Source organism: Anopheles darlingi, chromosome 3 (genome assembly GCF_943734745.1).
Source record: "Anopheles darlingi chromosome 3, idAnoDarlMG_H_01, whole genome shotgun sequence".
In the NCBI taxonomy this organism is placed as follows: domain Eukaryota; kingdom Metazoa; phylum Arthropoda; class Insecta; order Diptera; family Culicidae; genus Anopheles; species Anopheles darlingi.
The window spans coordinates 59,238,597-59,264,052 of record NC_064875.1 but is presented as its reverse complement, the minus strand read 5'-3'; the positions used below and the strand labels follow the sequence as shown (position 1 = coordinate 59,264,052).

General features: G+C 48.2%; 1 protein-coding gene across 2 annotated transcripts in view; it reads right to left on the bottom strand.

Annotated features, from left to right (window-relative positions):
* LOC125954709 (rap guanine nucleotide exchange factor 4) overlaps positions 1-25,456 on the bottom strand; it is a 109,355-nt gene extending 83,899 nt beyond the window's left edge. For both annotated transcript variants that reach the window (XM_049685214.1, XM_049685215.1), the window contains exons 1-2: positions 25,273-25,456; positions 7,015-7,379 (exon numbers count right to left, since the gene is read on the bottom strand). In XM_049685214.1, coding sequence (XP_049541171.1) covers positions 7,015-7,049 — 35 coding nt within the window. In that variant the 5' untranslated portion in view covers positions 7,050-7,379; positions 25,273-25,456. The remainder of the gene's footprint in view (positions 1-7,014; positions 7,380-25,272) is intronic.

The following is a 25,456-nucleotide window of genomic DNA, read 5'->3' as shown; positions in this document are numbered from 1 at the left end:
CAATTTTCTCGAGCTTCCTCTTGAGCTGCTCCTTAGATGCCTTAGAACCACTGGCATGACCTCGCATGTTGGCATCGATGGAAATTATTACGGTTCGGGGTTTGGGGTCGAGAAAAATTAATAATCGAACATATACGTAGGATGAACCGCACGTCTGGTCGCAGCCCAGAGCCGACCGTACTGCGTCGTATCCTTCTAGTTGAAAACGGAATCTCGTACAAGATGCTACGATGGAGCATTTTGATTGTCCCTTTTGCGTATTTGGCATGAAACCGGATCCCAAAGAGCCAATCTTGTTCCAGGTTCTTCGGAATACCCAACAGAAGAAGAAGAAGGAAAAGGAGAACACAACCTCGGGCATCGGATCTCGACGTAACCGGAACACCGCAAAGAAATTGAATGCCGACTCTCCGTCCCGACCACAACAACAGTGCTGCACTGTCCCGTTCGGTCTCTCGAGACTCCGGTTCCGCAATGGATGCTCCTTTCGAATCCGTTCCAGCTAAGGGCCTTAGACTTTGGACGGACAGAGCACAGAGCACGAGATATGATGAAGTATAGTCAACTATCGTTGAATCGGGTGAGTTCGTAATGGTGGGCATTTATTTGTGGCCGCGCACTTATCTCTTAAGCCACCCACGTAATGGATCAAACACATCATCTTCTGTTCCCTGCGGTACTAAGGGTACCGAGTAAGAAGTTCCTTCTTACTACTTTTAATCCTTAACATGATGAAGAACATAATCTTCAAAGGGGTTTGCAAATATGAAAGTGAGTTAAATGTACCAAGCGTAAATATTGGTGAATTATTGTTTTTGATATAAATCATTTGTATGTAACATTTAAAATTACAATAAACATTTAACAGACAAATTCATCTTACAAGAGGCCATGTAAGAACCATTTCTCTATCGTTCTGCAAAAAACGGTTTCAATCCCTGGGTATAAAATGCAGTATATTTTAAAATCTCAAACTATACGTTTCGGAACTAACAGCAGTAAACGACATCTTTTAATGCAGATCAAGATAGAGCTAGAGTAAATATAACAATATAATGTTGGAATACAATGGTAAAAAAATATTACCGACCAGTTTGCAGTTTATGTTGATATTGAAAAAAGATTCTGTAGGACTTTTTATTGTTGGAATAGCACTTTTCAGACCTCATGGAATAGCACTTTTCAGACCAGACCATCAGAATCATATCCCAATACTGTTAAACAGACTCTTATTTGCAAAGTAGCACTTCGCCAAATATTAAAAGACTCTAAAGAAAGCGAAAAACAATCCAAACCTCGCATACAGGAGGGCCAAAAAGAACGAACAATCAATTAAAAATGTTTGTGAACGATGAAGGATTTCGAAATAATTCAACAAAAAAAACATATTATCCCTCTTTCCATACACTCTCATTTACACTCGCAGGGCAAACAAAATCATTCAACAAGTTCCAATTCACGCACGAACCCTCTATCGAATCGAATGCAAATAAATCCCTCCACCAAAAACCCAACCGAGCGTCGAAATGGCTTCCATTTCGCTGATTTAATTAAACATCCAGCCGGTTATATATGATTCTCCCCCACCCCCCGCGCGACGCTGCAACAACAGTTAATCCTTTTAATGGATGTTCCTCCCCGGCACCACCAGGACACTGACGAGCAAATGATCAAAGGGGCCGGCCTTCGACATACTAACTACTGCCTAGCCGTCTCGCCACTACCACCACTAGGGTAGATTTATGACCGTCCATGGTATTCGGCGAAATGCTTGGGTTGACTGAGAGGCACACTATTTATGAACTGCGCGGATCGATCATCTCGGGAGTCACGCGGAAATCCGAGCTCACATGCTCTTCCACCATCATTCTTTCGCCAACAAACCATTCTCCTCGGTTCTGTCACGGACCACGATTCGGAGTATGACGAATGGCAACTACATGTTGCGCCTCCTCGGTTCCGTTAGCTCTGGCTGTTCTGTTCTGGCTGTTGCCCTCGTTGCCTCCCAAGAACTCCGGCATTTTACTCCCTTTTATTATCCGGACACACTACATTTGCCTTCGCACAATGTGGTGTGTGCGATGCGCACACAGACAGACCGGCCACGGCCGTCGGTATCATAAACGGCGATGGCGATGATGATGGTGACGATAATGCTGACTTCGCTCGTTGGTCCTCGGTGGAGGCGCCCTAAATGGAGGCGCCCTGTTGCGCTATGTTGTATGTATGTCGTGTCCCTCTCTCTCTCTCTCTGTGTCTCTCTTTCTCATCGTCCTCCTTTCCTTATCTCCGTTTCGAGCGAAACGAGCGGAATTTTCGATATTTTTTTGGCTTCCTTCTCCTCCTCCCGTCCGCTACAGCTGCACTACTATCTAGGGAAACATTTTATTCCACTTTCGCCAGCATCATCGCCACCAGTACCGGCCAGCCAGCCAACCAGCCAGCTTGCCAGCTTGCCAGCAAGGCAGCATGTTTTTGCTGTTCATCCGTTGCTGGTGGCGTCGTTTCGTTTCGTTCGGTCGTTGGGAGGCATATTTTTTTTTTGTTATGTCCGCATCGACGACCCCCACCGGCGGTCCAAACCAAAAACGTGCCTGTTGATTGCCAGTGTGCCATGTCCTTTCTTCCATTGGGCCACCGTTAGCCACCCCACCCCGGGGGAAGTGATGAAGCAACCAGTAATTGGTCCGTGTGTGTGTTTGTCGATTGTTGGTCCCTGTTGCCTACCAACCGGTGCGAAGCGATGCAACCAATGTTGGCCAATGTTGGTCCGGAGAGCATCCATTTACAAAGGACCCCCCAACTCTTGTGTTTGCAATGGCTTCTGTCCATTTTTCGTTCCATTATTTGCAAATGTTTCGCTTATTAAACCCCCGTTACGGTTGCACGGTGTGCAGCAAAGGGGGAAGTGACACAGTGCTTGGTTTATCCAGTGGTATAAACATATTTTTTGCGAAATTATCGCTTCCAGTGATTCCATTCTTTCAGATTAACATGACATGGCGTTACTAGCTTATTGTCTTTTCATTAAACAGACACTTTCGTTGCGCATCTTTTTCGCATTCGCATGAAGCGTAAACGTCGGGAGCGAATCGATTTCTGATCCAGAAAAGCGATTTTCCAGCTATCAATCAATATCGATTAGGATGATTTGTAACAAACAAGAAAAGAATCAATAAGCTCTTTAAAAGTTGAGTAATGAATAGTTTCCTGCCACGTCAATGACTATCATAGACTAGAATAACAGGTCATAGAATAGAATAAAAGCTTTTGTTATCGCATGTCATCATAAGATAGCTGTTCTATTTTTTTTTTAAATAAAAATTCCCAAACTATCTTGAAAATAGTCTAAAGTCAAGCATATCATTATAAAAGTATTTCCAATCCGGTGGCAATACCTATCGTTCTTGAAAGAATCCCATCAATGTTGACCCAAAGCCGAATAAATCAAATAATATCGAGAAGTAACCCAGATAACAAATACTTTTTTGAAACACAACAAAAACATTTCCCAACTGAAAAAGACCACTTTAAGTACGTCTGAGTGACACTGCTTGGGAGCATTCCAATCGATCAATGCTTCAAGAAGAAAAGAAAAGAAAACATTACATTTCCATACGCCATTCCTTCCAGCCCAGTTACCTGGAGGGACAAAGGCGTACGCCACTTCCAAGCCATCCGCTACCAATGTCGTCCGGTAGTCACACTGCCAGACAGACACGCAGAATACTACAATCGGATTCCTCACCGCCATTGATCGGCTCCGGAAGCTCCCACATAAGAGGCCTTTTGCCAGCCGCCAGCACCCCAGCTACAAAACGACGTGTCAAGAGTGGAAACCGGCTGTTCTATCCTCATCGACACCAGGTGAAGTAATCGTCCCAACGTCCCAACGTTCCTCCTTCCTCCCCCAACCCAGAGCAACCATTCTCCCGGAGAATGGTTCGAGTACTCAGTACCAGACGGTGCCTTTTTAAAGGATCTTTCTCTCTTCGCCCCCGACAAGAGGATGATTGTCGAGAGACTCCCATTTTGGGCACCATCCCCTCGAGACAACACACACACGCACACCGTTGTGCGGTTGTGAAGTTAGTATTTTGGTTACGTTGTTATCTCCGTGTGCGATGCGGTGACAACGGTACCGCTGGCGACGCGAGCAAATGAGAAAACGATGTCGTGTGAATTCCGCATGAACTGTCGCATCCGGCGCAACTGGCGCAGGGACAAACGAATGGGAATGACTGTCTACTAGAAGCAACAGCACGCCCGAAAAGTGGTAGCCTCGAGCAGACGGCAGCAAGCCAGCCACTGAAGTTCGTTCGTCGGCTTCGGCTTCAAAGCTTTTTCGGGGAAAATGGAGGAAAATTAAAATCAAATTTGATGTACTTCAAGGTACTTCGTACAGCGCAAGCAACCGAGATAGTGAGCACTGCCGAGTTCCAGTTTCCATTTACGAAGCGGGGATCCACTTGCATGATTAGTTTTAGCCCTCTTGAAAGCACTTTTCCCGAAGATCAAAGCCGCTGCTGACCTATGGTGACACCCAGCGCACCCAGACCTCTAGCATTCTAGATTCCATCTGTGGCCATTCCGTCGAGTAACTTTCGCAGAGCGCATTGCTTCGTGTGCCTTCCATCTGGCACGATCGTGCATCATTAAGCATTAACCAAAAACCCCAAGTCAAGCCAAGAGTCATCCGTTCCGACCGTCCGACCATTCCGGTGCCTTTCGAGGTCCAGAACCCTTAGAGAGACCCTTGAGCAGCTTGAGAGTTGGGAACGAAGCACGAACGAAAAGAACGGACGACGCGTTTTATTGAAATTTTTCATCCAGATGAATAAGTAATAAGCCGAGTTTTCCCCTCTTTGCTTTGGCCAGGGCTTTATTAGATGCCGGAACCTCCTCAAGCGCTTCAGTGTCAAGTGTTGCAGTCAGGAGAAACAGCACACAGAATAAGTGGCCCACGGCTGGAATGGGAATTTTCCGCGCGAAACAACGGAGTCGAACGAGAGTTACCGAATGGCTTACGGACGGTCGTACGGCGTGTATCGACCGACTGCGACCGCGGAGTGAAAAGATGAAACAGATTCCGGATAGAAGTCGTCGAATGGTTTCCGTGAAGAACGAATCTCTCATTAATCTCTGGCTGTGCAAAAAAAAACTATGTTTGGAACGTCTTTTTTTTACTCTCCATCATCCACGTCATCACCACCATCGTTGGAAAGTCCACTCCGATAAGCCAAACCCTAGCCCGCGGTCGGGTGTGCCGATGCGGTATTAAGAGGATTTACTGCGAGGGAATTAAGCAAAGCGTCAACATTGGCGTTTGGCGGCAACATGTAAAAACGGTTGACTTAGCCAACAAATGTGTCGCCGTCCCTGGAACATGCAAACAGAGTGGAAAATGCTCTCGGTAAACAATCAGATCGGGCAATCCGGACAGTGCGCGTCTCAATGCGCGCTGCGCTGCATGCTGGCGATTGCTTCACGCACCCCAATCCCCCGACGCGGATCGACGCAACTCACTTCTGGCGGCCGTGGTGGTGATGGTGGAATGCTTCACGCGAGGATTTAAAATCGATTTTCCTTTCACTCGATTCACGGGGTGGTTTCGCGCCGAGATGCCGAACAATGTCGAATTTCCCGGATTGACAGAGGCGTTTCGCACGGGACACCTCAAGCAAAACGGAGGCAATGGGAAAAAAGAAGAAACAAGACGGAGATAGAGGTACAGGGGAAGCCACGAAGAGCAGAAAATTTTCGATTAACTTTCCCCGCAGTCAATATTGATTCAGCTGTGGATCGAAACATTACTTTATCTGCTGTGCCGTGCCGTGCAAAGGGACTCACGTTCCGCTCCTTTCCTTCGCCCCTTCCACCCCCTTCGCCGGTAATTTTTGATGGAAAAGAAACTTTCCAACCACCACCACCACTACCACCACCGCGTGAGGGTGCTCGCGAGGGTTTCTCATACAACAATTGGCGTACACGAAGGGGGTTTGTTAAGGGGATGGTGGTGTGATTGTGACGACAGTTTTGAAGAAACCAATCAGCAGCAGCTTTTGGAGATCCCCGCGAAAGTGCACCTCTCTCTCTCGGCCGCGAAGACCGCCCAAAAACCAAATATTATTGAGGGATTGGAGTTGGCGCTTGAATGGCGCTTGAAAGGCGCTTGTTGGGCGCGAAAGCACATCTCACGCACTGGGGATTAAAATCCATCTCTGTAGTAGACGATGATGATGATGACGAAGACGATGAAGACACCGGGAGCATATGGATCGGCATTTCGTTCAAACGTCGTGCGAATCTCAGCGGAGATTAGACGATTTGATTGAAATTGCTTGACAACAACGACTGCTTTTGATGCTAAACACACATACACATTGTTGATGATAGAGTAGGTATTCGACAATTCGGCATTCAGATGGTAGAGAATAGCTTAAATCGACGAGAAATGAGGACATCTTAAGGTCATCATAAGGCTCTTTTGGTGTTTCGCGAAAATCAAACAGATCAAACCCGAATCTTAATCCATTGAAATTGAATAGTAGATTGTGGAAAATGCTGATTCATGGCCATCACTCAACGCAAATTGCAAAACGTGAAAGCGGTTTTCCCAAAACTATGAATATATTTAATAATCCTAAAAAGGCTTGAAGTATGGAAAATCGGAAAAATCAATCTAACTCCGAAAATAGATCATAAAACAGATAACGAACGTGTTACGAGCAGTTTAAAGTGCCTTCGGTTGTTCATCGTGCGACAAAACAACGAAAAACAGATTTCCACGAAACGAAACCCAAAACCTCTTTTTTATCGCTCTCATCTGTTGCTGAGAGTACCTCAGATCATAACCTTCAGGCGAATTCTCGTGCTGAGAATTCAAAATGTCCTCTCTATCAGCGAAAGGCGCCCTATGATCCACTTGACACCTTGCCACAAACCTTCTTCCACCTCCCGCAGAGCCACTGTCTGTCATTCTCCCGAAAACTAATCAATCACACCAGCACTTACCGCTTATCTATCGCCGTTATCCATTCCATCGCCATGATGAATGCTGCTACTAGTGCTGCTGCTGCTGCTGCTGCTTCTCTCGTTCGTCTACGCTATTCGCTGAATGTTTCGCACAATATTCGCCTACATTCACCTTAGTACACACCGCGAATGCTCACCAAACGACGCACTTTTGATTCTCGGAATCACCGCTGCAAGATCGTAGGGCCGCCACCAAACAACCGACACACTCACACACACACACACGTTTACGCGCGCACTAATTCACATGGCTCCCCCCGAACTGGATGAGGAAGGGTATGGAGGGAGACGGACACTGGGCCGAGTGTGTCACTTCAAATATCGTTCTGCAATTTGTCTTCCCACTGCAAGGAACCGGGAAGGAAGCGGTGGTGTTGTTAGGAGTAAATCGGATTCATATGTACCGTCAAAGCATCCCATTTGCCGGGTGCTGTTTTCGCTGGAAAATGGAAAAGCAAAAGTGTCCCAACAAACGCTCACCACAGGCGGTGGTGATGGTGGTGCAAGTGTTGTTCCAGAAAACATGAAACAAATCTGTCAAACATGGGGGGTCGCAACCCGCTGCGTAGCGCAGGTTGCTCCGTTCTGCGGGGTGCTTCAGCTATACTGGAGCTTCTAAAAACCAAAGGCAGCCAGCGAGCGAGTGAACCCAAAAGCGTGTGCTTCTTGTGTCCCAGCGCATTCAAACATCAAAAACAGTTTAAGGATCCTGGCACGCTTGCCGATGTCAAATAGCCAGGGACGATGGGACTTTCGGATTCTGGAAGCTCTGACACAGCATCAGAACTTGCGCCGCCGGTTGCTTAGCACACCGAGAATACCGTTTATTCTTGGCGAAGAGTCTTCGTTCTCGCTTAACTTTTTGGTTTTTCAAATTATCCTCGAGCACACAATACTCGAGACTTTACGGCGTTCCTTTTACGAACTTCGCTAGAGCCCAAACTGGAGTGTAGAGGAAAGTCCGATGTTGATGTTCTTCAAACACAAACTGTGGTACTTGGAGGGCAAAAGTTGCTTCTATAGGGAGCGTAGTTTTGAAACAATGCCTACTCTATTCAGAGAAAACTAGATTTCGATTGTGATCCACCACTTCTCTAGCAAAGCCCTTCTCTATCACGAAACAAACGTCATTGAATTAGAACACATCCTGGAGAGTGAAGCCTTGCAGAGCTGCTTGATGTAGTCGCAGCAACCAATGTGCAAGGCTGTCAGTGTTGCCGACATGCCACGTTACAATGTTTCACGTTCAATTTGATCCAATTTGTTTTCTCTCCTCATCCTCTATTGCCGTTTGAGTTTATTCATTTTCTCCACCATTCCCGGGCACAGTCATGTTCCTCGCCTCGCTCGCACGCCTCAGCGGGGTCCTGCAATTAGAGAGAAAGAGAGAAAAGGAGCAATAAATTAATTTTCCTAAAGCTTTGCTCGTCAAGCTTCCACCAAAATGCTTATTAAAGCAGAAGCGACCAAAATCATCAGACCGGTCGCTCAGTCCAACGGCAAAAGAAAACAGCCCACCCCATAACATAAAACTGAGCGATTCGCCCAAGCGAGTTACTAAATCAAAAGCAGCCCCAGAGCACTGGTACTAAATTAATATCAAAATATGCATGAACTGCTTGCTGCTGGTGCTTGAGCTGCTGCTCCCGCTGGTGATGATCATTTCTCGCTGAATGCTTTTGTTTCCTTTAGCCCGACCAAAACTGTGAAATGTCTGTCTGTCTGCCTGTGGCCGACCCGGCGTTGGTTTCCTGCTTTGCCTTTTTCATTGTTTCTGTTCACCAAAACCAACATATAAAAAAAAAAAACCGAAAATCCAGCAAAAGGATGTCCCTTTGCTCCCTTTGCACCCGGCCATTTGGCTACCGGTGGCTTCAGTCGTTTGGTTGATTTGCATTTTCTGGTGGCTACGTGGTGGCGAGCGGCGATAAAGTCGGCGGAATTCATTAAAAACTTTTCTTCATCCGGTAGACCCTATAGATGGTGCCGAAACCCATTTATGGTGCTACCAATAAAGCCACGGCACTGGCACACGCACACACACACACAACATGGTGATGCATTAGCTGAATGTTGTGCACGGTTTCGAAATTCATTTCAAACTCCACACAACATCCGTGAACAATTGTGAATTGTGGGCGAATTTGGTTTTAGCTGTGTGAGCATTCGGTGGTTTTACCGTCGCTTTTCCGATGCTCCTGTTGGTTACTTTCAGTTTTTCATGTATACGAGACCATTGATACGGTTAGATGGAAACAGTTTTTGAATGAACATTCGTTTCAACGGTTTGGAAAACCAATTGCAATGCTATTGCTCCAATCTGTTGATTGAATCGCGCGCCACGGAAAACAGATCGTACTTTTTTGAACATTGACTACTGGAGTAATATCACAAAAAATGGTTTTCCATATTGCACCTCACGTACCACCTGCTTTACCGTCAATTAATTAATCAAAACACAATCAGAAGCTCGGGATGCTATCGATGCATTTAATAAATGAATGTAGTTCAAATGTATCGCAACCCCTCTTCCCGTAATTAATAAAACTTTCAACCAATATGCAATACTGCCAACCAATCAGCAATTATTGTTGCTTTTTCCTGCGTTCTTCTTTTCCTGCTGCAATCATCATTTAAATAAATAAAACGCAACTCCCATGACAGGCAGACAGTCCATATCATTTGATTCATCTCCGACGTCCTGCGGCGGTCCGTTCCGACGGTCTTCTCGCTCCTGGCAGCCACATCAGCATTTATCATGCTGTCGATGCTGTGATTGATGATTGATTTATAAACGGAAACGGCCATCATGAAATTGGCCATACCGAAGGCAAATATTTGTCAGGCTAAGCGCTAAATTTGCTTTGCATAACACGCAGCACTAGAAGACACAAATACCTGCCCATTAGCGAAAATTAGATCAAACAGCGAGCGAGAGAGTGATCCTTAAAATTATGCGTAGCCCCCAGCGGAAGGGTTAATTATCGGGCCCCGGGTCCTCCTCATAAATTAGCTTCGTTTAAACGGATAACTCCGCCGGATTGGCAAGTGTCACTCATCAATTAGCTACTCATAAAGGGCGTTACATCGCCACCGGCACCAGCCAAACCGCAACCCAAGAATGTGGCAACTTTCAGCCCGGAAGTCACTTTCACTAGGGAGCACCACGGGAGCACCAGCGGAAGCGGTCACCAAATTCACCACCGATAGAGTCCTTCGGTCCAAACCTTCGGGGGCATTAATTACTCTTCGCCGTGGCACGCGAGACGCTGTCAAGCAACTTCCGCGCCAGCAATTTTGTCGCATAATCGGCACTCGACGGTCTCTCTCTCTCTCTCTCTAAACTCCTGGGGTCCGGCTCGAATTGAATCGACTTGGCCACCGATACATGACCGAAACTTTTGCTACTTGATGGAGGTGTTTGGTGGAGGTAGCGTTGCATGATTTATGGATTTGTCCCTTCCTACTTCAACTGATGATACGATCGGGCCTGCAGTGTATTAACGGGTTGGATGACGATCCTTGTATCGCACAGCCAGTGGCAGAGAGAGAGATTATACCGAGACCGATACAGGAGTTTGAGTCATAAGCCGCATCGAGCCACAACGATGACGCTTGTTTCGACGCTTCCATCGAAAGGATCTGTTCGACGGAACGACGACAACGACGACGAATCGCTTTGCTGGCGATTTTAGTCCGGACGGAAAGCAAGTCATTTATCATCAGCGCAAGCCACCAACCAAGGAGCTAAGGTATTCGAGCTCGAATGGTTTTGCAATTTGCTTGCGAAGCTAAGCCAAAGCCTCTTCCATTAAGATTTGTGTTACTTCATACTTAACCAATGTCAATGCAGCTCCCAGCGTTGACAACGATTGTCTTGTCGGATGAAAAGCGGATGATTTTCTGGAGCGTACCAGTTCCCCCCGGGTCCCTTTGGCGAAACAGTAATGAAGCTTGAAAAAGGGAGACTTGACGTCGGTGAGCAGCTCATCCGTAGTATATAGTAACGTCGTCACTAGACCCTGACAGGGATACACACACACACACGCGCATTCATACACGTGCAACAGAGAAGCTACTCCACAGCGACGTGCCCGTGGCAAGTTCATTTTCCACCGGAATGGCCAACCGTAACGATTTGCGATGCCGATCCATTTGGGGGGCCTCGGCCGGTCGAGACAGTTACACACTTGATCGCACCGAATCCCAAACCTGCCTCTTCTAACCTCCAAAGTTCCGCTGACCAACCATAAGAAAGAAGAGAAAAGGGAAATGGGGCTTAGGGAAAACCATTCTTTGCCGAAGAATGCCGGCCACGATAAAAAGGGAAACGAAAAGAACTTTCGAACAGAAGGCGCGCCGACGACGATGACGACGTCTTCCACATAGCCCTCTCCCTCTCTCTCTCTCTCCGAACTGGACTCTCGAGGACCCGTGCCCATTGACCAGTGTGAAGAGGATGGTCCCTTCCACCTGAAAGACTCCACGGTCCCGGGGCACCGGGGTGCAAAGGTCAAACGAGGAACAGTCCACGGCCAGCCAGCCACGGCGGCGCTCAGGGACGAAATTTATGCAAACAGAAATTTATAATTCCCGTCCCCTGGTCCCCGGTCCCCTGATTCGGTGCTTGTCTTCTCATGTGGATAAGATTTCCAGGAAATCATTTCCAGCACCCCAAAAACGGATGGCAGAGGGAGGTTCTCATTTCGATCCTCGCGCCAAATCCTGCCCCGTGCCCAGTCCGTGACCGGAATGTTACGCGACCGCTGTCGTGACGGTACCGTACGCGCGGAGAAGGGTAACCCCCGAAAAGCATTAGCCTCTCTCGTGGTGATCCATCGTTCTAATTGAAACTGAATAAGTAATGGAAAGCTTGGAAGAGCCACAGAAAGCCATTGCTGCTGCTGCTGCTGCTGCTGCTCAGCTGAAGTGGCGACGACGACGACGACGCCGAAAACCGTTCCCCGGTCCCGGGATGGATTTCCATTTTAAACATCCAACAAACCGGCCAGTGAGCTGCTGCTGGCTGGCACTGGAAGTGCACGATCGCATCCTCTCTGCTCGATCGGATGATGTGGTTTGAAATCCATTTCCGCGGTAACCCACTCACTCTCCAGAGAGACAGAGAGACAGAGAGACAAGCAAGGGGGTTGCAGAAGGAGGTACCCCTTCCACGAGCTGAAACCACACGGCTTCTTGAGCTTCCCAGAAGAAGAAGTTGGGACGCCGTGCACACCGCGGAGCACGCGAAAGTTCACCGAGGAAAGTTCTGTTCCCGAGTTTGTGGGACCGACATTCGTGGGACTTCTTGATGTACCGAACGGCCGGTTTGAAGTTGAGGTTGTGGCCGAGACTGAGCCCTCGCGAATGAGGCCCAACATGAGGTGCAGTAACCTAGGGCTGGGTAAAGGTAAAACAACGGAACGAAATCCCGGAACCGCCGGATGCTGCCAGGATGCTACAATCGATTCGCGCACAAAACAACAGAGACCTGACGATACACAGAGGAAGAGGGAGAGAGAGAGAATGTGTGCGAGTGTGTGTGTGTATCGAGAAAACGGAAAGTCATAAATAATAAAGAAAATTTAATAAACTACGTGAATATCATCCTTTCTGAGCCGAGGTGGCCAAGGGCGTCAGGCGCCAGGACACGCCAGGATACGCCAGGCTGGCTTGAAGGTACTCCCGGATGCTTTCACGGTTCCTCCCCCGGCATGCATGGTTTGTGGTGCGGTGGTAGCTTCCTCGCTTTTCCTTACTTTCCGTTTTGCAGCATCACCTTCCGGATCGATACCGATGGAAAGCATCCAACGTACACGCTCGTGTGTGTGTGTGTGTGTGTGTGTGTGTGTGTGTGTGTGTGTGGTTCAACGAAGGTGCCACAATTTGGCTCGACATCATCATTTTCACCTATCTCGGTTTGCTTCGATCAAAGAGAGAGAGAGAGACGCACACACACACACACACACATCACACCGCTGTGGTTCCGAGTTTGATATCCGAGGTTATGTTACGGGACTACTACCTGCAGCATTCCAGTGCCTACTTGTTCCTACCTGTCATACTAACATTTTGCTTTTCTCGCTTCTAGTGACACACACGAGCTTACTGCTCAGAGCAGATAATGGAGGATACGTGTAAGCGGTGAGTGTTGCGTTTGTAGCACCTGTCCACGTGTTCTGTCTGATCGCCTCCAGCCTAAGGTCAGGCTTAAGCATTCTTAGCATCCTCCGGACACCAACGATGTGCCTCTGCAAAAACAGATTTCGACGGAGACTACACAGGCGTTTCAAACGTTCGAAACAAAACCCTGGCCACACACACAGACAGTAGCGGCCTAAGAGAGAGAACGCCACAATTAGCTGCCAGCAACGTCAAGTTGCCCAATTGTTGTTTACAGCTGTTTTGCCCGTTTTACCTCAATCCCAATTGTCTGTTGATGCTGATTAATCAAGACAGTGCCGGCCCCCGGAGGGCCAGATGAAAAGGATCATGGTCAGTGGGACCGAAACACACACACAGACAAATAGACAGACGAACAAAGGAAGCTTCGCTTCAAGAGATTCTGCTAGTCTTCCCAGCGCCCATGTCATGGCCGGAGGGAAGGTTATGCTTTTGAAAGAGAGAGAAATGTCTGGAAGGGCTTCTGTGGCCGTCGTTGGCCACCGGTGGAAATGGAAATCATGTTTGTTTGGGCAAAAATGATACTCCTCGCCGTATTACGTATGTATGAGTGTGATGAAGACGATCACAAGCAAACGGTCAGACCTCTCAAGAGCTGATGCCAGGAAAACTTTGGGCACGAACAAGTGGCGTGTTTTATCGGATTTAATAGAAATCATTCCACCAAGTAGCTACAGCTACAGGATTGATTGCTGCGGCATTAATCTCGACCCACTTTTCGGCCATCATCCTTCCATCAATCGTCAGATCGGCTGATGAATAGCTGATGAGGGCTATAATAAGCCAACATCAAACAATCTGTCGACGATCGTTTTACATAAACAACGGAGAGGAACGGCAGCGACAATGCTGCGCGAACACCAACGCAGCGAAAGCTTGTCAACAATCGGTTCGTTTTGGATATTTTTTTATAATGTTTGAAGAGAGAAGGGGATGCTACCCACGTTCGCCGTCGAGGCCAAATAGGCGCTAACTCCATTTCCGTTGAAAAGACGATTGATTTATGCTAACTACGGATAGGCTGGCGCCTGGCATTTTGCATTCGCAATCGGGAATTCACAAAAAAAAAAACACCTCCAAGTTCAAAAAGGTGACCATAACGGGCACGCTGTCTTTGAGGCCAACGAAACGCTTTAATACCAGATGAAGCTGAAAGTGGAGGTCGAGCAAAGCATGGCAGCAAACATTTGTTATTTTCTGGCTTAATACAATACACGTTACAACATGTTGTTACAATTTTTTCAAGCATTTTGGTAATGAAAGCAACAGAAATGAGGAAAAGACACTCTTGTAAATAATTGTATTTCATTGGTTATTTGCATTTTTACCAAAAGGATAGCCATGGCATCGATCAGCAGAACATAAAGCACATATTCTATTTTCTACATCTACCTTCAGCACCAAAAGAAGAATTTCTCTTGAAGTACGACCACTTCATCTTGAACGTACACGTCCTGGCGAGCGAGAAAGTAACCAACAGGCCGGCCGGCCACAAATCACTATCGATGACCGACTGTGATTTGAGTGAACCCACAAAAACTCCCGGCGGCCATCAACACCAGGTTGTCAGGGCTTTAATTAAGTCGACCACCGTCGGGCCGTCCTCGCCGTCCGGTTAATGAAGTTCCAAACTCCGACGGTTACGTCAACCCTCCGCCCTTCAAAAGCATCTTCCCAGAAGTGACGTGAGATTGGGAAAATTAGTTGCGGTTCATGTTGCCACCGACAGCCATCGCGTGAGATGCCGCGTGCGTCATGACGGTGCGATTTCTCAGATCCCGCAGGCCTGGTCATTCACGACGGATTTCGGCCGATGTTTCGAACCCGAGTGGTGGCCAATAGCTTCCGGCGTTTTCTCGAGGGTCACAAGGATGATTTAATGAGACGTTTGTAGTAGTGCTGTCGGTGGTGGTTTATGATTTGATTGCGACAACAGGATGATTGAACAATACAATCATCAGCTAGCACGTGCAGGACAATCTTGAATGTTGCAACATGCCCACTCAGCAGCATAATGCTTTTGAAGCCGCATAACCAACCATGCTACAATACTCTTGAAATGCTGCTTGCACTGTTCACTACTACCACTCGTCTATGCTCTTGCCTTTGACGACGGTTTGTTCGTTAGCCCTTTGAAATACCGTGAGTCATTCCATGGTCAACCCAACGGTAGTTCTTTTTCTCTTTGAACGCTCAATTTATGCTCACCAACATCTCCCCTTCATCACCAACAGTCAATGGCAAATATGAAGTAATACAAGTACCAACCACACACACACGCACACACAGCGCTACATTTCAAAGCGAAACAAACTACTTTCTGCAATGGATGGCAGAGCGGCAGGAAGCAGCGAAAAAAAAAATATGCAAAACCTGCTCGGTGTGAATGCATAATGAGGCCGCCATACAGACCCGATGAAAGGTAGAACGTGCAGACGTAGTGCACCACAATGTAGCCAATCTCTAGCTTCCAGCGGCAACAACAACAACAACAACGTTTCTGGCACCCCCGGCGCTCACCGGCCCAGAAGCCTGGCCAGAATGCATCGTTAGTGTCACCTGCCGATGTGGCATCGTTCGTGCACCGTTTTTCCGTAGCTTTGTGACCTGGTTAGCCGTCGTGGCACAGTCCTGGTCCTTCGCAGGCTTTGCGCACAACGAAATCGGATTCACCGTTCTAACGCTGCACTCCGGCACAGCTGGAGCACACGGAACCGAGCACACCAGGAGCACCAGGATTGTACCTAATGAAGCTTGGTACCGTTTAGACGGTCCACCGACGAGTAACCGCTCGGTGACAGTCTAGGTAGGACGACTTTGAGGGTCGAGCAGACGAGGACTAGCCAAAGGTATGTAACGATTTGATGAACGCTGCATAAATCCATCCCGCCCGGTCCATACACGCCCGGGAGGCGGCCTTAGCATGCATTTAAATTACACCATTTGTTTCAATACGGCCCCGGAAGCAATAGAATTCCGTGTAGGTGTGTGTGTGTGTGTAGGTGCGCATGTGTCCTCGTTTCACAGCTAGCCTGTACGGGTATTTGGAGAATTTAATCGATCGCACAACACACCGGACCGATGACATGCTCTGTGTGCTGTTCCGGGCAGTGCACCAGACTGTCCGTTATAACCCTTGGTCGTTGTCCTTGTAAGCAGTGGACATGGCAGTAGGTTTAGTGCAGAACCGCACAAGAATTCGACAGACACATACACACACCAGGACACTTTTTAGTTGAATTGGAAAAGTTCGGACGAACTTCCTTCGGAAAGGGGTCCCGTGTGGTGTGCTCTATGCTATAGCTGTGTAATTTATGGATACTAGAAGTCTCTTTAGTTTCGATTAAACTTTTTTACATACTATATTTCGTATATCAATGTCTCGTATATAAGTCATCTAGTAGACACAATGTTTGCAGCAAATTTCTACGTCTGAATTGAATGTCCATCGAAGACATCAGCGAGATCGTTAGAAATATTTTCAACTAGTTTTGATGAATATTATCTTGGAAATTATCGTTAACCCGGGCCTAATAATTAATCCAACAAGTCCTCAAATTGAAGTTCTCTAAGCTGATAGCACATAACAGCTAACGGACACGATGGTTGATCTACAGCACTGGGATCAACTGCAGGGCCGCTTGAAAGCCTGTGTTTGAACTGAGCAGGAGTCACGAAACGGTACAGAGCTTAACGAGCCGCTTCCCGGAACCGTATCCTGTTCCGAATGGACACGGTTGACTCACCGGGACACGCCTCCGGTATCGTACCTCATCCATATGTTCGTCCAAAGTCCCTGCTCTGCCCGGTGGATGACCGGAGGTGAGATGACTAAAAGTGTCTCCCTCATCCTCATCGTATTCCGTTCGCCGCTAAGGTCATCGGCTCGACCTCAACCACTTTGCACTCTACATCACGCGTCCCATCACACACACCTCCGGGGGGCCCGGTTGACAGCGTTAAAATTAGGTTAGTCGTCCATAAATAAAGTCACCATCTCGGTTCGGGTCGAAGCAAGCGTTACTGCTACTCCCGAGTTGACGAGTTAGGCCTTAGGATAGAGCGGACATTTGTTACTGCTACAAATGGATGGAAGTTCGTAGGAGCTGTCCACCCCCTGCCGGATGCCCAGTGTTGCTTCCAAAAAAACGTGACACCTCCTGGAAAACGATGCATACTGTACTGTACTGTCAGATAAGAAGAGCGTCGCCAGAGGCTTCTCTCGCTTCGCCGATCGATCATGGCCATGGCGGTCCCGATCCGGATCCTGCTCGATACGGGAACCAGGTGAGTGGAAAGGTAAATAGAAACGCGCCGGCCAACGGCAACATTCGTCGACACACCTCCCTGGGGCACTTGTCTCAATTTATCTGACACACCTGGCGGTGAGCAGGAAATTGATTCCTGCTCCTGCCAACAGCTTGCCCCTACGTATGAACCAACTCGACTAGCACCAACGCACACACACACACACACACGCTCGCACGCTTTTACGCAGCGTCATGAAGTGTTTTTGTTTCTTTTATTGTCACAATTACTCAACTCCATCGGTACATACTCGGCAGGATAAAAAAAAGCCATCCATCCTCGCTGGACGGAATTCAATCAACCTCCTGGTGCGACGACTGCACACCAGGTGTCTCCATCACCGGACGAGCACCACAACCACCACCATTTCTCGGGTACATTTCGGAGGAAACTGAATGTACCATTCTCGAGAATTTAAACAACCCACACAGAACGTAGGTACCGGTAGGACTTCCGGAACTGGATAAACTCACGTTTTAAAATTTATATGCTACTACTCCAGCCACCTGCACCACCGTATTAAGTCGAAATCGCAAAGGAACGAAGGTGAGATTCAACTTTTTTCATCATCCTCACCACATGTGGTCCGAGGCGCGTCACAGGAAATCGTAATCTTGATGCAATAAGAGTTGGAGTGTGTTCGAGATATTTGCAGAATTTGCACGACGCACAACGCACGCGTCTTAAGCGAAACCACACTAGAACATACAACATTTGAGATGACATCTGCACAGCAATAACTAAGGCTTGAGCTTTGGGTTGGGGGGGGATTTGAACCTGCTCCCGACTAAACGAATTGTTGTCAAGCTGAAGACGAACCGTATGCCGTCATTAGATGAGGCCTTATCAAATCGGATTACGCCTGTGCACTGGAAGGATGTTATCATTTGAAGATCCTGCAGCCAGCATATGGCCCAAACGTCGCACCTGCTTCATCATCTGCTCTAGATGGCTCTCGTCTTCGTAGAAGTCGTCGTTTCAATTTCCGAATCCCTAATTGTCAGCCCTTTTTTTCCCAGCACCTTACAAATACGTCCTCTAAGGTCTCTATTATCCCGACCATGGATATGGTAGCCGATAGCCGACCGGTAAACCCTTTTCTCGATCCAATTTCCAATCGCTCCGTGAACGGATTCACATTCCCGTTCCCCCTCCCTGCCGAATGGAGGATGGTTCCTCGTCTGTGCGTTGTGAGGATAAAAAGTTCCGCACACACACACACACACACACACACATGTGTACGGTGGTCCCGTCCCGGCTTCCTAACCTGGGGTTGTGTGATGCTCTCTAATGAACCTGACACGCAGGAGAAGGAAGAACGGATCCAAAACGACCGAATAAAAAAAGGCCGACCGCGTCCGCGCGCACAGATTCGTTACTGTCAATTCGCACACACGTTCGGAGGCCCATTTCCATTTTGTTCATTTTCAATTTCACCGTCGTAATCCGGAATAAATTTCGACTTCGATTTGACTACCACTTTTCCCCTTTCGCATCTGGGGTTCACTTCTCGATGAAGTCAATGTGGAACGGGGAGCTTTCATTTTGGTTTCGACACTCCCTTTTTCGTTCCATCCAGGTTCCGCTCCTGTTGGGCTTTGAAAGCGCACGTCCTCCCGATTCAAACGATTCATGCTACACCGGAAGCAGAAGCTGGGCAGAACCCGCCATTTCGGTCTCATTATCCATTTTCATGGGCCAAATGGACAATCGCTTTCATTCTATTCTTTGCGTCGGAACAGACCTGACGAACCTGACCTGATTTTCCCATTTTCCGACAAGCGCCTCCGGGATTACTTCCTTTGACCTTCAGCTCCATCAACGATGGAGTAAACGGGCTTTACACAGATCAAAGCCGTTTAAAGCCTTCGAACATTGGTGATGTAAGGGCTCATTCGCCTTCCAATTCAAATTCGTATGCTTACATTCCTTCCGAGAATCTCGACTGCTGACCATAATACGATTCCTTAACAATGTGATGAAGATATATGCAAGTCAGTATCCGGGATTTCCTTTTCTCTAGTCCTGCAACTACTGCAAACCAACTGGTTCGGACACACTAGTTCGGACAGCTCGGTATGCAGGAGTCTCAGAATCTGCCACGTGCACCGGACCACCGGTGGTGTCATTCGGTGGTTGGCAAAAGGAATTCCTTCCTGACACTGGCACCGAATTCGGATGGAATTTTGGGTTGGGTTCCTCATCATCTCGACTTCTAGTCGTCTTCGTCGTCGTCGTCGGTCAACTGGTCGCAGTAGGTTGGTCAGAGTTCGTAGAAGGATCCCCCACACTTCCACCATCGCGCAGTGAGTGGAAGGAATTCCTGTGTCATCGCCATCGGGCGAGTTCGGACGAAGGTAGCGAGAATACGATAAAATGATGAAAAGTAGTGTACATTGTCCAGAAGGGTTCGTGCACGAACGGGGTTTTCATTTCATTTGCATACCCCGCCGACGCGACGGTCAACAATCGCTGACATTTGAAGCGCGGAATTATTTGATCGACCCACAACCGTGGCGGTGTTCCTTATGATAAATGAAGCTATTTATCCTGCGGCGCTATACTTTCGCCTACCTCAACCTGGCCACCTGGCAATGGCTGCAGTGATACCAAGTATACCAAAGCACTTTTATTTTCATTATAAACGAAATGGAATCCTCATGAGATTCGTTTTTACTGGTACAATATAATATCTTTCCGTTGAAACTGTCACTGGATCTGTATTTAAGCTGTAACAGACATCTGGTGTGCATCCATGTCGAGCATACCAGATAAGGGAAAGTGAATCGTCCTTGTATTTCCCAGGGCTTTACTTCACTTCCCCGGTCTGGTATCCATTAGCGCGCCCATTTTCATCGCTTATCCCATCGCACCGGCACTGAGCACCCGCTCTTGAATTGAATTGCATCTCCATTCATTCATGATGGAGCCATTCCGTGATTTTATGCTCACGCTCCGGATCACGATAAACGCGCTTGACGTCCGTTCCTTCTCCCGCATCCGGGCTGCATATGGCACTCGGCTGGGAAAAGGTATCCGCATCCCGCCACCCCGTACACATCTGTCGATAATTAAATTCGATTTTTGCGTTACATCGCGGCGGGAGTGAATTTTCATTTCATTCACTCGACGGTATTAGTGATGCGCACAGTGGTGAACGGTGGTGGGGAAAAAAAGCAGTTGATTTGGTTTTCAATATTCTGTTGGTTTTGCTTCAAACGTTGGCACATGTTTAATGTGACTACTGTGATCTAATTTTGATTGCATTTCATTATCAATGTGTAAACAAAATGGTGGAACAGCGTACAGCAGACTCACAGAAGTTTTGATGCTACGAACTCAAGTCTCAATCGGTTAGAAACCGTTCCGTATCTGTGATTTGCACTCGATTGCTTTAATGAAATATCAATGCTTGACAGATACAGTCCAATTCACAATCATAGTTTACTTCGTAGTGAAATGGGATGCTGAAAATTCAAATTGGCTTTTCCACAATTCCTCTCATTAGCACCTCTTTAAAATGGACGAGCTGCATAATTGAATACTGAGCTCTAGATGAATACGGTGGCATTAACGGGTTATTGACATTTTGTTCATCGAGTTTTACTTTTCCAAAACCAATGTATTGAACAATGATAGGAGGACATCTCGAATTCGGGCGCTATCCGACCACTTACGCCCGTTTGAAGATGTGACCTCCTCTCGGTCACGGATTTAATTAAATCGCCAATGCAATGAAGGCCAAACGGTGTTAATGAGAATGGCGAGCGAACGAACGATGATGTTCCTAGAACCGTACGGAACCGGTTCAACCAACCACCGTTCCGGCGTACACAAGGCTGCCAGGAAGACACGATAAGACATCAGGTAAACACTCCCCTTCAACACTCCACGTTAGAAAACCGTCCAAAATGCAGCATGAGGAAGCGATTTTCGAATATGACAAAGCATTAGCGGCCGTTTCACTCCCTCCTCTCCATCTTGTCCATAGCAACCGTTCACCTGCGGTCAACCGTCGATGCCCAAAACGCCACATTTTGTAACAGTTGGCCGGTTCGGTTAAATCTGGCCACAAACGAACCGCGCGCGCTATCGCTATGCAAAACCACATGTCCAGCGCCGCCACGCAACGCAACGCAACACACAACGACACACACACACACACACACGGCACACTGCTGCTTCCCAGCGCGTGCTGCCACGAGACGCGACGCGAGCTAAATGTCGTTTTCGCGAAGGCGGACCACGCAGGGCGGCCTACACTCTGCCGTCGCACTCGCAACCCGGTTCCATTATTGCCACCAACTACCGCACGGCATGCGTCACTTGGAGAGGAATTGAAGTGAGGGGAGGGGGACAGCAAAAAAATTGAAATCAAATTCTACCACAGCAACAACCAATCCCGGGATTTAATCGTTCCCAATCGCGTGGAGCGTGCCGCAGATCGCAGCGAACTTCAACAACCACGGGCCTCGGCCCAAAACGTTGATGTTTACGCCAGCGGGGGGCATAAATCTAGGTAACTCGCATACTACATGCGGTCATATGCTGCCTACGGCGGTTAGTGGTGATCGATGAGTATTCTTTATGCCTCTCTGGAGGAGAATGAAGATTGCAACAAGCACATGTCGAGTGATAGCACGCCAACACCAAACCCGCAAGCCGTTCTCAGCAACACACGACGGCGCGACCATGACGACGAGCAGCACACGGCGCCGAAGATGAGGATGCGAGAAGAACTGTTTAGCAAAACAAACAGCCAACTACGATCTCAGGGCTATCGCTATGGTGCGTCTTCCTTAAAAAATGATCAAATATTTGTTTCGCAAATCACCACCACCACCACCACCACAGTAACCCGTTTCCCGTGGAGTGTGTTTCAAGCGGTGGACCGGGCGTGGTGGCCATCATTTTGTGAAATGCTTGTGCCCGGTGTGGGTGGACTGCTGGTTGAAACATTATGCAAAATCACTAAACAAAGGCCAAAAGCTTCAATCTTTACTGGCTGGCAGATATTGAGTTTTGGTTCCAAGACGCTGTTGCTACCCATTGTTGTCCCGAAGCCCAGTCTTGGTTAAACAAACACTCAACATTCTGGTTAAATTCTGGTTCGTAAAATAATGAGACAGACAAGTACTGCGGGAGCTTTTGGGAGAAGGGAAAGCAAATTAAGACTAAAGGCCCCGAGAGAAACTCAAGGGGCAAATGAAACCAAACCAAGCAGAAGCCATTGTGCGTGTTGTGCGCCAAAGACGAGCTTCAACAGCTGGCCGGCTTTCAAACTGGGAACAGATTGCTTTATAATTCATCGACCCTGGCAGCGCGCTAGTCAACTCGAGTTTAGACTATCGACGTACCATCACTTTAAGACTGTCTAAAGTCCAAGTGGACCACCAAGAAGTTGTAAAATTTGTGCCCAGCGAATCCTGTCTGCCCTTTAATACACCATCTATCTTCGTTCCCGCTGGCGATGCAAAAGCATGGATAGCATAGAATAGCACACTGCAACAACGGAAGCTACCAGGAGGCCGAGGCCAACTGAGATTTACTTAACAAAAAACGAAACCCCGGGAATCTTCTCACCGCGTTTTCCGCCATCTGCCGGTCGGTCGGTCGGTCGGTCGTTGGTTCTTTGTGTTGTGCCCAAGCTGGACGACGGATTCTTCCTCCCATAATCTGCCTGGGCTCTGCCCCAATAACCGGATGGCTCTCATCAATATTAAACGCTTCCGAAGGGCACACGGAAGGCGGGCACGGAACTGTTGCACGATCCCTTTGAAGGTGGATTTGAAGCTTTTTTCTTGTGGTGGGATTAGATTGGGTTTTTGGCAACGAAAGGGCAACGAAATCCCTGCATAAATCTCATCCGCTTACTGGTGCTCGTCTGGTACCAGTCGTCGTGCTTGAGCAGCGATTGATTTTTACAATCATCACTTTCAATACACACACACACACCAATGCAGGCGATTTCGGAGACATTCGCCTAGGCCCCGTTTTTGAATAGCCCTTTTTGAGGCCATGTGCAAGTCGTGTGGGGGGGGTATACACCGTGGCAGCATACCGCGACCGATCGACCGACAGACGGCCTCGAAATGCACCTACCACTCTCATGCCGTGCTTATACTACTTCTCGGTTGCAATTGGATGGTAATCGCGTTGGTGGGAGATCCGCGTGGCCGTAAAACATGTTCACCTACTCAGCATCGCGGCAGCAACAGCCGCAAAACAGCGGTGGCAGCAGCAGCACGAGCTCACTTCGCTTCTCTTGGGTGAAAGAACCTTCGGAACGGCATCGCCACGCCAACTTCCGCAACCTCTCGCATACCACACGTTCCCGTTTGGCCAAGTGCGTGTGTGTGTGTGTGTGTCGCGACTTCGGAAGTTCATGGATAAATATTTGATGAAGTCGTTCCGGTGGCAACTCTGTCACACACTCACACAAGGGGCCAGGTCTCGCCTCCGAGACACGGTTTTCGAGCGGTTTGTTTTTATTTATTTCTTTTGCAACAGAGCGGCACAGCGTTTGCGATTCTATTAATCAATTGCAAAAATAAGGGGAAAACGAAATGGAGACAGATGCGAGATGGTTCTCTTGAATTCTTAAAGCTCCTGCGAGACGCCATTCGTCGTAGGTCAGATGTCTATGGCCGCTACACACTCATTAGTAACCAGCACAAGGCAGAAGCTTTCGTGGAGCTCGTAGAAAAGCCAAAACTTACCCAACGGGGAGATGATAACGCTCGAGCTGACTTGACTTTGCCCATTACACACACACTCCCTCTCCTAGCTTACACCGTCGGGCTGTCACCGGAGTTGGAGTGGTATGTGGACTGTGACACTGGGTGAACCGAACAATCGGCCAGACGCAGGCGTTAATTATGAATCACACTGTCAGCGCTTATACCTGAGGGTGTCACCGGCATCCCTTTCCCACCGAGCGAGGAGGGGGCTGAGGTGAACGAGTGGCACTTTCGTTAGGTATCCTTTCGCGAAAGGACTGAAGGGCACATGCCGTGTCGACGGATCCATACAGCCATACACACATTAACACACAGACGGGCACACGTTGCCACTTACATTAGGAAGCTTTTGCTCTGAACCAAGAGGACAACCGTGTGTTAAAGGCTTTAAAGCCAGCTAGTAAGAAGAGGAGTCAGAACACCTTCAACTTGGCTGACATGGCTGGAGGAGGTCAGAAGGAACGCATCTTGAAACGTAAATCATAGCGGGACACACACACACACTTCGAGACACACACCAAAGAGACACAATTGCACAAGTTCCGGTTATTTTAGGGAGGGAGAAAGTCGAAGGAACATAAACGTTGAACACGACATACAACGTGTTACCGTTGCCCCCCAAAAAAACCCCGGGATAAGGTCAACAGGCAATCCAATCCCCGCGGGGCGGGGGCCCAGCACTGAACCGACGACCGATTTAATATCTTTGATTTACCGCCGCAATTAACGGAAGGTGAGAGCGCCTTCGACACACACACACGCACACCCACTTCCAGCTGATATGATGATACCAAAGGACGCCAAGGCAGTTGTTACTGGATGATGCTTTCACTCAATGCGAGCGCTCTGGCACGCAGCGCTGGCAGGTGACGAAGAGACATTAACCTCCAGCGCCACCATCAGTGCAGACACGCACGCACAGGACACACACACACACACACACACACACACACACACACACACACACACGCAGATGTTACTACTCGCTGTCCGCATTAGAACTGACCTTTCCTTACAAGGAACGAGCGGAACAAGGAATTGAATTTCCCTGGACCCCCGCTGGATGGTGGCCCGACCCTCTAGCCACGAAAGCCAAAAGGGCTAACGCATCAGAACCGTGGTTGCAAACGTGCGTAACGCACGGTAACGCAGCACGCAACACGGAGAAGCACGGACGAAGCAGCGGCTAT